The 16739-nt window shown below is 35.1% G+C and overlaps 1 protein-coding gene across 1 annotated transcript; it reads left to right on the top strand.

Moving 5' to 3' along the window:
* Nucleotides 1-647: 647 nt before the first annotated feature.
* LOC139848714 (uncharacterized) lies at nucleotides 648-14662 on the top strand. Its single transcript, XM_071838419.1, has 3 exons — nucleotides 648-1326; nucleotides 14329-14556; nucleotides 14646-14662. Exons 1-3 carry the CDS (start codon nucleotides 648-650, stop codon nucleotides 14660-14662), a joined length of 924 nt encoding a protein of 307 aa, XP_071694520.1.
* The last annotated feature ends 2077 nt before the right edge of the window (nucleotides 14663-16739 follow it).

Here is a 16739-nt window from a genome sequence, read left to right as displayed (position 1 = left end):
CACTCCGTGAGTGACTAAAATAGAGATTTTATAAACTCAAGACCAACATATAAAATATGATTTTATCTAAAGTATACGTATAATATATTGTTGAATGCATGCAACAATTATTATACGAAATGTTTTGTCAAATTGAAATAATACAAAACACAAAATCCCTTTAAAATGTAAGTTTATGCCATCCTTTTTAAGACACTCGCTTGTCACTTATACGTCGTTGTGGAGAGAGCATCAGCCAGCCACCACGGTCGTCTTATGATTACTGAGATGGTGTTTCACGATTCCCATGACAGTCTTGGGCTTAACATCATAGTTTTTAAATAGGACAACTTAATTGGTGCTTCTTGTGGAGAGAGCATCAGCCAAACACAAGAGGCCTAAGGCATAGATGGGATTAAACATACCAGTTGACAATTGTTGTTAAGGATTCCAATAAGATATAGAAATTGTATTAGACTTGCAATTGGTAATTGCTACCTACCTTGATTGATTTAAACTTAGTGGAGAGAGCATCAGCCAACCACTCAAGGTTAAATGTAACTTGGATTCTAGCCTTTAATAAATTAATTTTTCATAAGAAAGTTAGGGTAATTAATTATTAAAGGATCAAATATTAAAATACTAAAAGAACTTTGTTAATTTTGTAGATGTCACCCAATGCAACTACACCCGTTCACCACCTTTCTCTAAGATCTATCTTAGAGAAGGAAAAACTCAATGATACGAACTTCTTAGACTGGTATCGTAATTTAAGAATTGTTTTCAAAGTCAAAAAGAAGTCGTATATACTTGATGGACCCGTTCCCGAGGAACCCCCTGCTAATGCCACTAAGAGCATCCGAGATGCTTGGACTAAGCACACGGATGACTCCACAGAGGTAGCATGCCTCATGTTAGCCACCATGATTCCAAACTTGCAAAAGGACCTGGAACATCATGATGCCTTTGAGATGCTTAAGCAGCTAAAGGAAATGTTCCAACAACAAGCTAGGCAACAACGCTTTGAAACTGTCAGAGCGTTACACGCATGCAAGATGGCAGAGGGGACATCTGTAAGCTCTTATATTTTGAAAATGAAGAGCTATATAGATCAACTTGAGAGGCTTGGATCTTCCATTGGTCCTGAGTTGGCAATAGACTTGATCCTCAACTCACTACCAAAGTCATATGACCAGTTCGTCTTGAACTACAATATGAACAATTTAGAGAAATCTATCTCGGAGTTGCATTTAATGCTTAAGACTGCTGAGAAGAATATTCCATCCAAAACCTCTGAAGTCCTCATGATTCATGAAGGAAAAATCAAGAAGCCACATGAAATGTCCCGTTCTTATTGATTAAAAACGTTCCATATTAATTGATTTCGTTGCGAGGTTTTGACCTCTATATGAGACATTTTTCAAAGACTGCATTCATTTTTAAAACAAACCATAACCTTTATTTCATAGATAAAGGTTTTAAAAAGCTTTACGTAGATTATCAAATAATGATAATCTAAAATATCATGTTTACACGCGACCATTACATAATGGTTTACAATACAAATATGTTACAACAAAATAAGTTTCTTGAATGCAGTTTTAACACAATATCATACAAGCATGGACTCCAAATCTCGTCCTTATTTAAGAATGCGACAGCGGAAGCTCTTAATAATCACCTGAGAATAAACATGCTTAAAACGTCAACAAAAATGTTGGTGAGTTATAGGTTTAACCTATATATATCAAATCATAATAATAGACCACAAGATTTCATATTTCAATACACATCCCATACATAGAGATAAAAATCATTCATATGGTGAACACCTGGTAACCGACATTAACAAGATGCATATATAAGAATATCCCCATCATTCCGGGACACCCTTCGGATATGATATAAATTTCGAAGTACTAAAGCATCTGGTACTTTGGATGGGGCTTGTTGGGACCGATAGATCTATCTTTAGGATTCGCGTCAATTAGGGTGTCTGTTCCCTAATTCTTAGATTACCAGACTTAATAAAAAGGGGCATATTCGATTTTGATAATTCAACCATAGAATGTAGTTTCACGTACTTGTGTCTATTTTGTAAATCATTTATAAAACCTGCATGTATTCTCATCCCAAAAATATTAGATTTTAAAAGTGGGACTATAACTCACTTTCACAGATTTTTACTTCGTCGGGAAGTAAGACTTGGCCACTGGTTGATTCACGAACCTATAACAATATATACATATATATCAAAGTATGTTCAAAATATATTTACAACACTTTTAATATATTTTGATGTTTTAAGTTTATTAAGTCAGCTGTCCTCGTTAGTAACCTACAACTAGTTGTCCACAGTTAGATGTACAGAAATAAATCGATAAATATTCTTGAATCAATCCACGACCCAGTGTATACGTATCTCAGTATTGATCACAACTCAAATTATATATATTTTGGAATCAACCTCAACCCTGTATAGCTAACTCCAACATTCACATATAGAGTGTCTATGGTTGTTCCGAAATATATATAGATGTGTCGACATGATAGGTCGAAACATTGTATACGTGTCTATGGTATCTCAAGATTACATAATATACAATACAAGTTGATTAAGTTATGGTTGGAATAGATTTGTTACCAATTTTCACGTAGCTAAAATGAGAAAAATTATCCAATCTTGTTTTACCCATAACTTCTTCATTTTAAATCCGTTTTGAGTGAATCAAATTGCTATGGTTTCATTTTGAACTATATTTTATGAATATAAACAGAAATGTATAGGTTTATAGTCGGAAAAATAAGTTACAAGTCGTTTTTGTAAAGGTAGTCATTTCAGTCGAAAGAACGACGTCTAGATGACCATTTTAGAAAACATACTTCCACTTTGAGTTTAACCATAATTTTTGGATATAGTTTTATGTTCATAATAAAAATCATTTTCTCAGAATAACAACTTTTAAATCAAAGTTTATCATAGTTTTTAATTAACTAACCCAAAACAGCCCGCGGTGTTACTACGACGGCTTAAATCTGGTTTTACGGTGTTTTTCGTGTTTCCAGGTTTTAAATCATTAAGTTAGCATATCATATAGATATAGAACATGTGTTTAGTTGATTTTAAAAGTCAAGTTAGAAGGATTAACTTTTATTTGCGAACAAGTTTAGAATTAACTAAACTATGTTCTAGTGATTACAAGTTTAAACCTTCGAATAAGATAGCTTTATATGTATGAATCGAATGATGTTATGAACATCATTACTACCTTAAGTTCCTTGGATAAACCTACTGGAAAAGAGAAAAATGGATCTAGCTTCAACGGATCCTTGGATGGCTCGAAGTTCTTGAAGCAGAATCATGACACGAAAACAAGTTCAAGTAAGATCATCACTTGAAATAAGATTGTTATAGTTATAGAAATTGAACCAAAGTTTGAATATGATTATTACCTTGTATTAGAATGATAACCTACTGTAAGAAACAAAGATTTCTTGAGGTTGGATGATCACCTTACAAGATTGGAAGTGAGCTAGCAAACTTGAAAGTATTCTTGATTTTATGAAACTAGAACTTTTGAAATTTATGATGAACACTTAGAACTTGAAGATAGAACTTGAGAGAGATCAATTAGATGAAGAAAATTGAAGAATGAAAGTATTTGTAGGTGTTTTTGGTCGTTGGTGTATGGATTAGATATAAAGGATATGTAATTTTGTTTTCATGTAAATAAGTCATGAATGATTACTCATATTTTTGTAATTTTATGAGATATTTCTTGCTAGTTGCCAAATGATGGTTCCCAAATGTGTTAGGTGACTCACATGGGCTACTAAGAGCTGATCATTGGAGTATATATACCAATAGTACATACATCTAAAAGCTGTGTATTGTACGAGTACGAATACGGGTGCATACGAGTAGAATTGTTGATGAAACTGAACGAGGATGTAATTGTAAGCATTTTTGTTAAGTAGAAGTATTTTGATAAGTGTATTGAAGTCTTTAAAAAGTGTATAAATACATATTAAAACACTACATGTATATACATTTTAACTGAGTCGTTAAGTCATCGTTAATCGTTACATGTAAGTGTTGTTTTGAAACCTTTAGGTTAACGATCTTGTTAAATGTTGTTAAACCAATGTTTATAATATCAAATGAGATTTTAAATTATTATATTATCATGATATTATCATGTATGAATATCTCTTAATATGATATATATATATATATACTTTAAATGTATTTACAACGATAATCGTTACATATATGTCTCGTTTAAAAATCATTAAGTTAGTAGTCTTGTTTTGACATATGTAGTTCATTTTTAATATACTTAATGATATGTTTACATATCATAGTATCATGTTAACTATATATATATCCATATATATGTCATCATATAGTTTTTACAAGTTTTAACATTCGTGAATCACCGGTCAACTTGGGTGGTCAATTGTCTATATGAAACATATTTCAATTAATCAAGTCTTAACAAGTTTTATTGCTTAACATATTGGAAACATTTAATGATGTAAATATCAATCTCAATTAATATATATAAACATGGAAAAGTTCGGGTCACTACAGTACCTACCCGTTAAATAAATTTCGTCCCGAAATTTTAAGCTGTTGAAGGTGTTGGCGAATCTTCTGGAAATAGATGCGGATATTTCTTCTTCATCTGATCTTCACGCTCCCAGGTGAACTCGGGTCCTCTACGAGCATTCCATCGAACCTTAACAATTGGTATCTTGTTTTGCTTAAGTCTTTTAACCTCACGATCTATTATTTCGACGGGTTCTTCGATGAATTGAAGTTTTTCGTTGATTTGGATTTCATCTAACGGAATAGTGAGATCTTCTTTAGCAAAACATTTTTTCAAATTCGATACGTGGAAAGTGTTATGTACAGCCGCGAGTTGTTGAGGTAACTCAAGTCGGTAAGCTACTGGTCCGACACGATCAATAATCTTGAATGGTCCAATATACCTTGGATTTAATTTCCCTCGTTTACCAAATCGAACAACGCCCTTCCAAGGTGCAACTTTAAGCATGACCATCTCTCCAATTTCAAATTCTATATCTTTTCTTTTAATGTCAGCGTAGCTCTTTTGTCGACTTTGGGCGGTTTTCAACCGTTGTTGAATTTGGATGATCTTCTCGGTAGTTTCTTGTATAATCTCCGGACCCGTAATCTGTCTATCCCCCACTTCACTCCAACAAATCGGAGACCTGCACTTTCTACCATAAAGTGCTTCAAACGGCGCCATCTCAATGCTTGAATGGTAGCTGTTATTGTAGGAAAATTCTGCTAACGGTAGATGTCGATCCCAACTGTTTCCGAAATCAATAACACATGCTCGTAGCATGTCTTCAAGCGTTTGTATCATCCTTTCGCTCTGCCCATCAGTTTGTGGATGATAGGCAGTACTCATGTCTAGACGAGTTCCTAATGCTTGCTGTAATGTCTGCCAGAATCTTGAAATAAATCTACCATCCCTATCAGAGATAATAGAGATTGGTATTCCATGTCTGGAGACGACTTCCTTCAAATACAGTCGTGCTAACTTCTCCATCTTGTCATCTTCTCTTATTAGTAGGAAGTGTGCTGATTTGGTGAGACGATCAACTATTACCCAAATAGTATCAAAACCACTTGCAGTCCTTGGCAATTTAGTGATGAAATCCATGGTAATGTTTTCCCATTTCCATTCCGGGATTTTGGATTGTTGAAGTAGACCTGATGGTTTCTGATGCTCAGCTTTGACCTTAGAACACGTCAAACATTCTCCTACGTATTTAGCAACATCGGCTTTCATACCCGGCCACCAAAAATGTTTCTTGAGATCCTTGTACATCTTCCCCGTTCCAGGATGTATTGAGTATCTGGTTTTATGAGCTTCTCTAAGTACCATTTCTCTCATATCTCCAAATTTTGGTACCCAAATCCTTTCAGCCCTATACCGGGTTCCGTCTTCCCGAATATTAAGATGCTTCTCCGATCCTTTGGGTATTTCATCCTTTAAATTTCCCTCTTTTAAAACTCCTTGTTGCGCCTCCTTTATTTGAGTAGTAAGGTTATTATGAATCATTATATTCATAGATTTTACTCGAATGGGTTCTCTGTCCTTCCTGCTCAAGGCATCGGCTACCACATTTGCCTTCCCCGGGTGGTAACGAATCTCAAAGTCGTAATCATTCAACAATTCAATCCACCTATGCTGCCTCATATTCAGTTGTTTCTGATTAAATATGTGTTGAAGACTTTTGTGGTCGGTATATATAATACTTTTGACCCCATATAAGTAGTGCCTCCAAGTCTTTAATGCAAAAACAACCGCGCCTAATTCTAAATCATGCGTCGTATAATTTTGCTCGTGAATCTTCAATTGTCTAGAGGCATAAGCAATCACCTTCGTTCGTTGCATTAATACACAACCGAGACCTTGCTTTGATGCGTCACAATAAATCACAAAATCATCATTCCCTTCAGGCAATGACAATATAGGTGCCGTAGTTAGCTTTTTCTTCAATAACTGAAACGCTTTCTCTTGTTCATCCTTCCATTCAAATTTCTTCCCTTTATGCGTTAATGCAGTCAAGGGTTTTGCTATTCTGGAAAAGTCTTGGATGAACCTTTTGTAGTAACCAGCTAGTCCTAAAAACTGGCGTATGTGTTTCGGAGTTTTCGGGGTTTCCCACTTTTCAACAGTTTCTATCTTTGCCGGATCCACCTTAATACCTTCTTTGTTCACTATGTGACCGAGGAATTGAACTTCTTCCAACCAAAATGCACACTTTGAAAACTTAGCGTACAATTCTTCCTTCCTCAATACTTCTAACACCTTTCTCAAATGTTCACCGTGTTCTTGGTCATTCTTTGAGTAAATAAGTATGTCATCAATGAAAACAATGACAAACTTGTCAAGGTATGGTCCACACACTCGGTTCATAAGGTCCATGAACACAGCTGGTGCATTAGTTAAACCAAACGGCATGACCATAAACTCGTAATGACCGTAACGTGTTCTGAAAGCAGTCTTTGGAATATCATCTTCTTTCACCCGCATTTGATGATACCCGGAACGTAAGTCAATCTTTGAATAAACAGACGAGCCTTGTAGTTGATCAAATAAGTCATCGATTCTCGGTAGTGGGTAGCGGTTCTTGATGGTAAGTTTGTTCAACTCTCGGTAGTCGATACACAACCTGAATGTACCATCTTTCTTCTTGACAAACAAAACAGGAGCTCCCCACGGTGATGTGCTTGGTCGAATGAAACCACGCTCTAAAAGTTCTTGTAATTAGCTTTGCAGTTCTTTCATCTCGTTGGGTGCGAGTCTGTAAGGAGCACGAGCTATTGGTGCAGCTCCTGGTACAAGATCTATTTGAAATTCTACGGATCGATGTGGGGGTAATCCCGGTAATTCTTTCGGAAATACATCGGGAAATTCTTTTGCAATGGGAACATCATTGATGCTCTTTTCTTCAGTTTGTACTTTCTCGACGTGTGCTAGAACAGCATAGCAACCTTTTCTTATTAGTTTTTGTGCCTTCAAATTACTAATAAGATGTAGCTTCGTGTTGCCCTTTTCTCCGTACACCATTAAGGGTTTTCCTTTTTCTCGTATAATGCGAATTGCATTTTTGTAACAAACGATCTCTGCTTTCACTTCTTTCAACCAGTCCATACCGATTATCACATCAAAACTCCCTAACTCTACTGGTATCAAATCAATCTTAAATGTTTCGCTAACCAGTTTAATTTCTCGATTCCGACATATATTATCTGCTGAAATTAATTTACCATTTGCTAATTCGAGTAAAAATTTACTATCCAAAGGCGTCAATGGACAACTTAATTTAGCACAAAAATCTCTACTCATATAGCTTCTATCCGCACCCGAATCAAATAAAACGTAAGCAGATTTATTGTCAATAAGAAACGTACCCGTAACAAGCTCCGGGTCTTCTTGTGCCTCTGCCGCATTAATATTGAAAACTCTTCCGCGGCCTTGTCCATTCGTGTTCTCCTGGTTCGGGCAATTTCTAATAATGTGGCCCAGTTTTCCACATTTATAACAAACTACATTGGCATAACTTGCTCCGACACTACTTGCTCCGCCATTACTCGTTCCGACACCATTTGTTCCTTTCGTTCTATTAACCCCTGGTCCGTAGACCTCACACTTCGCCGCGCTATGACCATTTCTTTTACACTTGTTGCAAAATTTGGTGCAGAACCCCGAGTGATTCTTTTCACACCTTTGGCATAGCTGCTTCTGATTGTTGTTGTTGTTGCGGTTATTATTGTTGTTGGGATGATTGTTGTAGTTGCTGTTGTTGTTGTTGTTGTTGTTGTTGTTGTATTGGTGATTCTTATCACCGTTTTCCTACCACTTTCTTTTGACTTGCTTCACATTGGCCTCTTCAGCAGTCTGTTCTTTAATTCTTTCTTCAATCTGGTTCACTAGTTTGTGAGCCATTCTACATGCTTGTTGTATGGAGGCGGGCTCGTGTGAACTTATATCTTCTTGGATTCTTTCTGGTAATCCTTTCACAAACGCGTCGATATTCTCTTCCTCATCTTCGAACGCTCCCGGACACAATAGGCACAATTCTGTGAATCGTCTTTCATACGTGGTAATATCAAATCCTTGGGTTCGTAACCCTCTAAGTTCTGTCTTGAGCTTATTGACCTCGGTTCTGGGACGGTACTTTTCGTTCATCAAGTGCTTGAATTCTGACCACGGTAGTGCGTACGCATCGTCTTGTCCCACTTGCTCTAGATAGGTATTCCACCATGTTAACGCAGAACCTGTGAAGGTATGCGTAGCGTACTTCATTTTGTCCTCTTCAGTACACTTACTTATGGCAAACACCGATTCGACCTTCTCGGTCCACCGTTTCAATCCGATCGGTCCTTCGGTTCCATCAAATTCCAAAGGTTTGCAGGCAGTGAATTCTTTGTAGGTGCATCCTACACGATTTCCTGTACTGCTAGATCCAAGGTTATTGTTGGTATGTAGCGCAGCCTGTACTGCGGCTATGTTTGAAGCTAGAAAAGTACGGAATTCCTCTTCATTCATATTCACGGTGTGTCGAGTAGTCAGTGCCATTTCCTTCAAAATAGTCCAATGGAACAAGTTAATCATACAGAATATTAAGAGTAGTTAATAGTATTTCGTAGCATAATATGAACTTATTTATAAAAGCTTTTTCTTCATATTAGCGTTTTATAAGTTTAAATTCGGGTAGTACCTACCCGTTAAGTTCATACTTAGTAGCTAATATACAATTCAACTACTACAATTCTATATGAAAAACTGATTATAATAATATTTCGCGTTCAAACATTTATACAATATTTTACAAACTTACAATACCGCTTATTTTACATAAAGCATGAAATATAGCACACAATAACTTTGATACAAGATAGTTGTGAAGATAATTCTAGCTAGTACACAAGTCGTTCAGCAAAGGCAATAAAGACACGTAATTCATACGTCCAGAAACAAGTCATGCATTCTGGTTTTACTAGGACTACTTCCCATCCTTGGTCTTGTGCAACATAACCGTTATGGCCGTTGATAAGACAGCGTGTTGTAACGTCGTTAAAGGGACGAGGGTTACGTAATGTCCAACAGTCCCGTAATAATCTAAAAACCTCATTTATTACCCCAATTACCGACTCCGTCACTTGTGGAACGTTTTGTTTAATAGTTGTAACCCGATGTTCTTGTTCTCACATTGGTGAGAAGCGAACATTACTAATCCGTAAGCATAACATGCTTCTTTATGTTGCATGTTAGCCGCTTTTTCTAAATCACGAACTCCAATATTCGGATATATTGAGTCAAAATAATTTCTTAACCCGTTGCGTAAAATAGCATTTGGGTTTCCCGCAATATATGCGTCAAAGTAAACACATCGTAACTTATGGGTTTCCCAATGTGATATCCCCCATCTTTCAAAAGAAAGTCTCTTATAAACCAAGACATTCTTGGAACGTTCTTCGAATGTCTTACAAACTGATCTCGCCTTAAATAGTTGTGCCGAGGAATTCTGACCGACTCTAGACAAGATTTCATCAATCATGTCTCCGGGTAGGTCTCTTAAAATATTGGGTTGTCTATCCATTTTGTGTTTTTAAACTGTAAAATAGACAAGAGTTAGATTCATAAAAAAAATACTTATTAATACAAGCAATTTTTACATATATCATAAAGCATAAGCACACTATATTACATATATTACACCACACGAATACAACTATCTTATTCCGACTCGCTTGTTTCTTCTTCTTCGGTTTTGGTTCGTTTTGCCAAGTTTCTAGGGATATATGATGTTCCCCTAATACGAGCCGTAATTTTCCACATTGGTTTAGAAAAACCTGGTGGTTTAGAGGTTCCCGGGTCATTGTTACAACTTAAGGACTTCGGGGGTTGACGATACATATAAAGTTCATCGGGGTTGGAATTAGATTTCTCTATTTTTATGCCCTTTCCCTTATTATTTTCTTTTGCCCTTTTAAATTCAGTTGGGGTAATTTCTATAACATCATCGGAATTCTCGTCGGAATCCGATTCATCGGAGAATTGGTAATCCTCCCAATATTTTGCTTCCTTGGCGGAAACACCATTGACCATAATTAACCTTGGTCGGTTGGTTGAGGATTTTCTTTTACTTAACCGTTTTATTATTTCCCCCACCAGTTCTATTTCTTCTTCCGGTTCCGATTCTTCTTCCGGTTCTGATTCTTCTTCCGGTTCCGACTCTTCTTCCGGTTCCTCTTCGGGAACTTGTGAATCAGTCCACGAATCATTCCAATTTACATTTGACTCTTCATTATTATTAGGTGAGTCAATGGGACTTGTTCTAGAGGTAGACATCTATCACATAATATCAAACACGTTAAGAGATTAATATATCACATAATATTCACATGTTAAAAATATATAGTTTCCAACAAAATTTGTTAAGCAATCATTTTTCAAGTAAACACGGTCGAAGTCCAGACTCACTAATGCATCCTAACAAACTCGATAAGACACACTAATGCAAAATTCTGGTTCTCTAAGACCAACGCTCGGATACCAACTGAAATGTCCCGTTCTTATTGATTAAAAACGTTCCATATTAATTGATTTCGTTGCGAGGTTTTGACCTCTATATGAGACATTTTTCAAAGACTGCATTCATTTTTAAAACAAACCATAACCTTTATTTCATAGATAAAGGTTTTAAAAAGCTTTACGTAGATTATCAAATAATGATAATCTAAAATATCATGTTTACACGCGACCATTACATAATGGTTTACAATACAAATATGTTACAACAAAATAAGTTTCTTGAATGCAGTTTTAACACAATATCATACAAGCATGGACTCCAAATCTCGTCCTTATTTAAGTATGCGACAGCGGAAGCTCTTAATAATCACCTGAGAATAAACATGCTTAAAACGTCAACAAAAATGTTGGTGAGTTATAGGTTTAACCTATATATATCAAATCATAATAATAGACCACAAGATTTCATATTTCAATACACATCCCATACATAGAGATAAAAATCATTCATATGGTGAACGCCTGGTAACCGACATTAACAAGATGCATATATAAGAATATCTCCATCATTCCGGGACACCCTTCGGATATGATATAAATTTCGAAGTACTAAAGCATCCGGTACTTTGGATGGGGCTTGTTGGGCCCGATAGATCTATCTTTAGGATTCGCGTCAATTAGGGTGTCTGTTCCCTAATTCTTAGATTACCAGACTTAATAAAAAGGGGCATATTCGATTTCGATAATTCAACCATAGAATGTAGTTTCACGTACTTGTGTCTATTTTGTAAATCATTTATAAAACCTGCATGTATTCTCATCCCAAAAATATTAGATTTTAAAAGTGGGACTATAACTCACTTTCACAGATTTTTACTTCGTCGGGAAGTAAGACTTGGCCACTGGTTGATTCACGAACCTATAACAATAAATACATATATATCAAAGTATGTTCAAAATATATTTACAACACTTTTAATATATTTTGATGTTTTAAGTTTATTAAGTCAGCTGTCCTCGTTAGTAACCTACAACTAGTTGTCCACAGTTAGATGTACAGAAATAAATCGATAAATATTATCTTGAATAAATCCACGACCCAGTGTATACGTATCTCAGTATTGATCACAACTCAAATTATATATATTTTGGAATCAACCTCAACCCTGTATAGCTAACTCCAACATTCACATATAGAGTGTCTATGGTTGTTCCGAAATATATATAGATGTGTCGACATGATAGGTCGAAACATTGTATACGTGTCTATGGTATCTCAAGATTACATAATATACAATACAAGTTGATTAAGTTATGGTTGGAATAGATTTGTTACCAATTTTCACGTAGCTAAAATGAGAAAAATTATCCAATCTTGTTTTACCCATAACTTCTTCATTTTAAATCCGTTTTGAGTGAATCAAATTGCTATGGTTTCATTTTGAACTATATTTTATGAATCTAAACAGAAATGTATAGGTTTATAGTCGGAAAAATAAGTTACAGGTTGTTTTTGTAAAGGTAGTCATTTCAGTCGAAAGAACGACGTCTAGATGACCATTTTAGAAAACATACTTCCACTTTGAGTTTAACCATAATTTTTGGATATAGTTTCATGTTCATAATAAAAATCATTTTCTCAGAATAACAACTTTTAAATCAAAGTTTATCATAGTTTTTAATTAACTAACCCAAAACAGCCCGCGGTGTTACTACGACGGCGTAAATCTGGTTTTACGGTGTTTTTCGTGTTTCCAGGTTTTAAATCATTAAGTTAGCATATCATATAGATATAGAACATGTGTTTAGTTGATTTTAAAAGTCAAGTTAGAAGGATTAACTTTTATTTGCGAACAAGTTTAGAATTAACTAAACTATGTTCTAGTGATTACAAGTTTAAACCTTCGAATAAGATAGCTTTATATGTATGAATCGAATAATGTTATGAACATCATTACTACCTTAAGTTCCTTGGATAAACCTACTGGAAAAGAGAAAAATGGATCTAGCTTCAACGGATCCTTGGATGGCTCGAAGTTCTTGAAGCAGAATCATGACACGAAAAAAAGTTCAAGTAAGATCATCACTTGAAATAAGATTGTTATAGTTATAGAAATTGAACCAAAGTTTGAATATGATTATTACCTTGTATTAGAATTATAACCTACTGTAAGAAACAAAGATTTCTTGAGGTTGGATGATCACCTTACAAGATTGGAAGTGAGCTAGCAAACTTGAAAGTATTCTTGATTTTATGAAACTAGAACTTTTGAAATTTATGAAGAACACTTAGAACTTGAAGATAGAACTTGAGAGAGATCAATTAGATGAATAAAATTGAAGAATTAAAGTGTTTTTAGGTGTTTTTGGTCGTTGGTGTATGGATTAGATATAAAGGATATGTAATTTTGTTTTCATGTAAATAAGTCATGAATGATTACTCATATTTTTGTAATTTTATGAGATATTTCTTGCTAGTTGCCAAATGATGGTTCCCAAATGTGTTAGGTGACTCACATGGGCTGCTAAGAGCTGCTCATTGGAGTGTATATACCAATAGTACATACATCTAAAAGCTGTATATTGTACGAGTACGAATACGGGTGCATACGAGTAGAATTGTTGATGAAACTGAACGAGGATGTAATTGTAAGCATTTTTGTTAAGTAGAAGTATTTTGATAATTGTATTGAAGTCTTTCAAAAGTGTATAAATACATATTAAAACACTACATGTATATACATTTTAACTGAGTCGTTAAGTCATCGTTAATCGTTACATGTAAGTGTTGTTTTGAAACCTTTAGGTTAACGATCTTGTTAAATGTTGTTAAACCAATGTTTATAATATCAAATGAGATTTTAAATTATTATATTATCATGATATTATCATGTATGAATATCTCTTAATATGATATATATATACTTTAAATGTATTTACAACGATAATCGTTACATATATGTCTCGTTTAAAAATCATTAAGTTAGTAGTCTTGTTTTGACATATGTATTTCATTGTTAATATACTTAATGATATGTTTACTTATCATAGTATCATGTTAACTATATATATATCCATATATATGTCATCATATAGTTTTTACAAGTTTTAACGTTCGTGAATCACCGGTCAACTTGGGTGGTCAATTGTCTATATGAAACATATTTCAATTAATCAAGTCTTAACAAGTTTTATTGCTTAACATGTTGGAAACATTTAATGATGTAAATATCAATCTCAATTAATATATATAAACATGGAAAAGTTCGGGTCACTACACCACAAGCCAAAGGCAAAGGTAAAGGCAAACCTAAGAGTCAAGGCAACTACAAAGGCAAAAAGTTTGTCCCAAAGGATTATGTCAAGAAGAAAGAAAAACCTGCCAAAGATGCCACTTGTTTCCATTGTGGAGAAATTGGTCATTGGAAGCGAAACTGCCCGACTTACCTTGCAGAGCTGAAGAAGACAAAGGCTAGCAATGCTAGCACCTCAGGTATCTATATGATAGAACTATTTGCTTTCTCTAGTAATTCATGGGTATTTGATACTGGTTGTGGAACTCATATTTGTAATAATGTGCAGGGACTAAGAAAGATTAAGCAGCTAAAACCAGGCGATTTGGTATTGCATGTTGGCAACGGAGCACATGTTGCGGTCGTAGCAATAGGCACTTATGAACTTTTGTTACCAAATGGCCTGTATTTAATATTAAATAATTGTTATTATGTCCCTAGTCTAACTAGGAACATTATTTCAGCTGCACGTTTGTATGAATCTGATTACTCGTATGCTTTTCCTAATGGTAATATTTCAGTTTTCAAGAAAGATGTTTTTTATTTTGAGGCACGCCCTCACAATGGCATATATGAAGTTGACATACAAGATTCATCCAATAATAGTTCTATGTATAACATAAACACCAAAAGATCCAAGTGTGACTTGAATCAAACTTATCTATGGCATTGTCGTCTTGGTCACATAAACAAGAAACGCATAACCAAACTCCAATCTGATGGAATTTTAAAATCAACTAACTCTGAGTCATTTGATGTATGTGAATCTTGTCTAAGCGGGAAGATGACAAAGGCACCTTTCTCCGGTTCCAGAGAAAGAGCAAAGGATCTTTTGGGACTTATACATTCTGATGTATGCGGTCCTTTTAGAACTATGTCAAGAAATGGTGAAAGATACTGCATTACATTTACTGATGATTTCAGTAGATTTGGTTATGTTTACTTATTGAAACATAAACATGAGGCATTTGAAACGTTCAAAGTGTTTTAAAATGAGGTTCAAAATCAGCTAGGCAAAACGAAAAAGGTTCTTCGATCGGATCGAGGAGGTGAGTACTTGTGTCAAGAGTTTGATGATCATCTAAAGAATTGTGGAATTATTTCACAACGCACTCCACCCGGAACACCACAACATAATGGTGTTTCTGAGAGGAGGAATCGAACCCTACTTGATATGGTTCGATCTATGATAAATCATACTTCACTTCCTCCATCTTTCTGGACCTATGCCTTATTATCTGCTGCTCGCATACTAAATATGGTACCAACCAAAAAGGTAAATAAGACACCATATGAGTTATGGCATGGAAAGGTTCCAAATTTATCTTATTTGAAAGTTTGGGGTTGCGAAGCTCATGTTCGACAAGAAACTTACAACAAACTTGATCCCAGATCTATCAAATGCATTTTTATGGGATACCCAAAGGATTCTATGGGATATTATTTCTACAATCCTACCGAGAACAAAGTGTTTGTTTCTATACACGCTACTTTTCTAGAAAAGGAGTTTCTATTAAATAAAGCAAGTGGGAGTAATGTAGAACTTGAAGAAATTCAAGAACCACAAAATATCACACCTGAGGTTGGCACTAGCTATCAACAAATTATTGAAGAACCTGAACAATTGGTTGCCCAGGAACCTGAAGTAACCCAAGACATTCGTAGATCTAGTAGACCTCGTCATAGTCCCCAAAGATATGACGACATTTTCTTAGTGGATCAAAGTGAGCCCACTAACTACAAAGATGCTATATTAGATCCTGAATCTAAGAAATGGCATGAAGCCATGAATGATGAGATGCAGTCCATGTATGACAACGAAGTATGGGACTTAGTTGATCTACCTCCTGACAGCAAGGCTGTTGGGAGCAAATGGATTTTCAAGAAGAAAACCGATATGGACGGAAATGTACATACATTTAAGGCAAGACTAGTTGTGAAAGGTTTCACTCAAACTCATGGTATTGACTATGACGAAACTTTCTCTCCAGTAGCCATGCTAAAATCAATTAGAATACTCATTGCCATAGCCGCATATTATGACTATGAGATATGGCAAATGGATGTCAAAACTGCATTCCTTAATGGACACTTAAGTGAAGATGTCTATATGGAACAACCAGAAGGTTTTGTAAATCCTAAGTATCCTAATAAAGTGTGTAAGCTTAAAAGAGCCATTTACGGATTAAAGCAAGCATCTAGAAGCTGAAATCTTCATTTTGACGAGAAAATAAAAGAGTTTGATTTTATTCAAAATGAAGATGATCCATGTGTTTACAAAAGGGCTAGTGGGAGCATAGTAGTATTTTTAATCTTATATGTAGATGATATACTACTTATTGGAAATGACATTCCAACTTTACAAAAGGTAAAGTCTTGGCTT

Source organism: Rutidosis leptorrhynchoides, chromosome 5 (assembly GCF_046630445.1).
Source record: "Rutidosis leptorrhynchoides isolate AG116_Rl617_1_P2 chromosome 5, CSIRO_AGI_Rlap_v1, whole genome shotgun sequence".
NCBI classification, from domain to species: Eukaryota; Viridiplantae; Streptophyta; class Magnoliopsida; order Asterales; family Asteraceae; genus Rutidosis; species Rutidosis leptorrhynchoides.
The sequence above is the reverse complement of the archived record's forward strand: the minus strand, read 5'-3'. Positions and strand labels throughout refer to the sequence as shown.

Excerpts from the sequence above, each read along its gene's own strand:
- LOC139848714 (XM_071838419.1), top strand. The coding sequence starts at position 648 with ATGTCACCCAATGCAACTACACCCGTTCACCACCTTTCTCTAAGATCT. Across the intron at positions 1,327-14,328 it reads GAAGCCACATGAAATGTCCC|TTCGGGTCACTACACCACAA; the intron begins GTTCTTATTGAT and ends AACATGGAAAAG.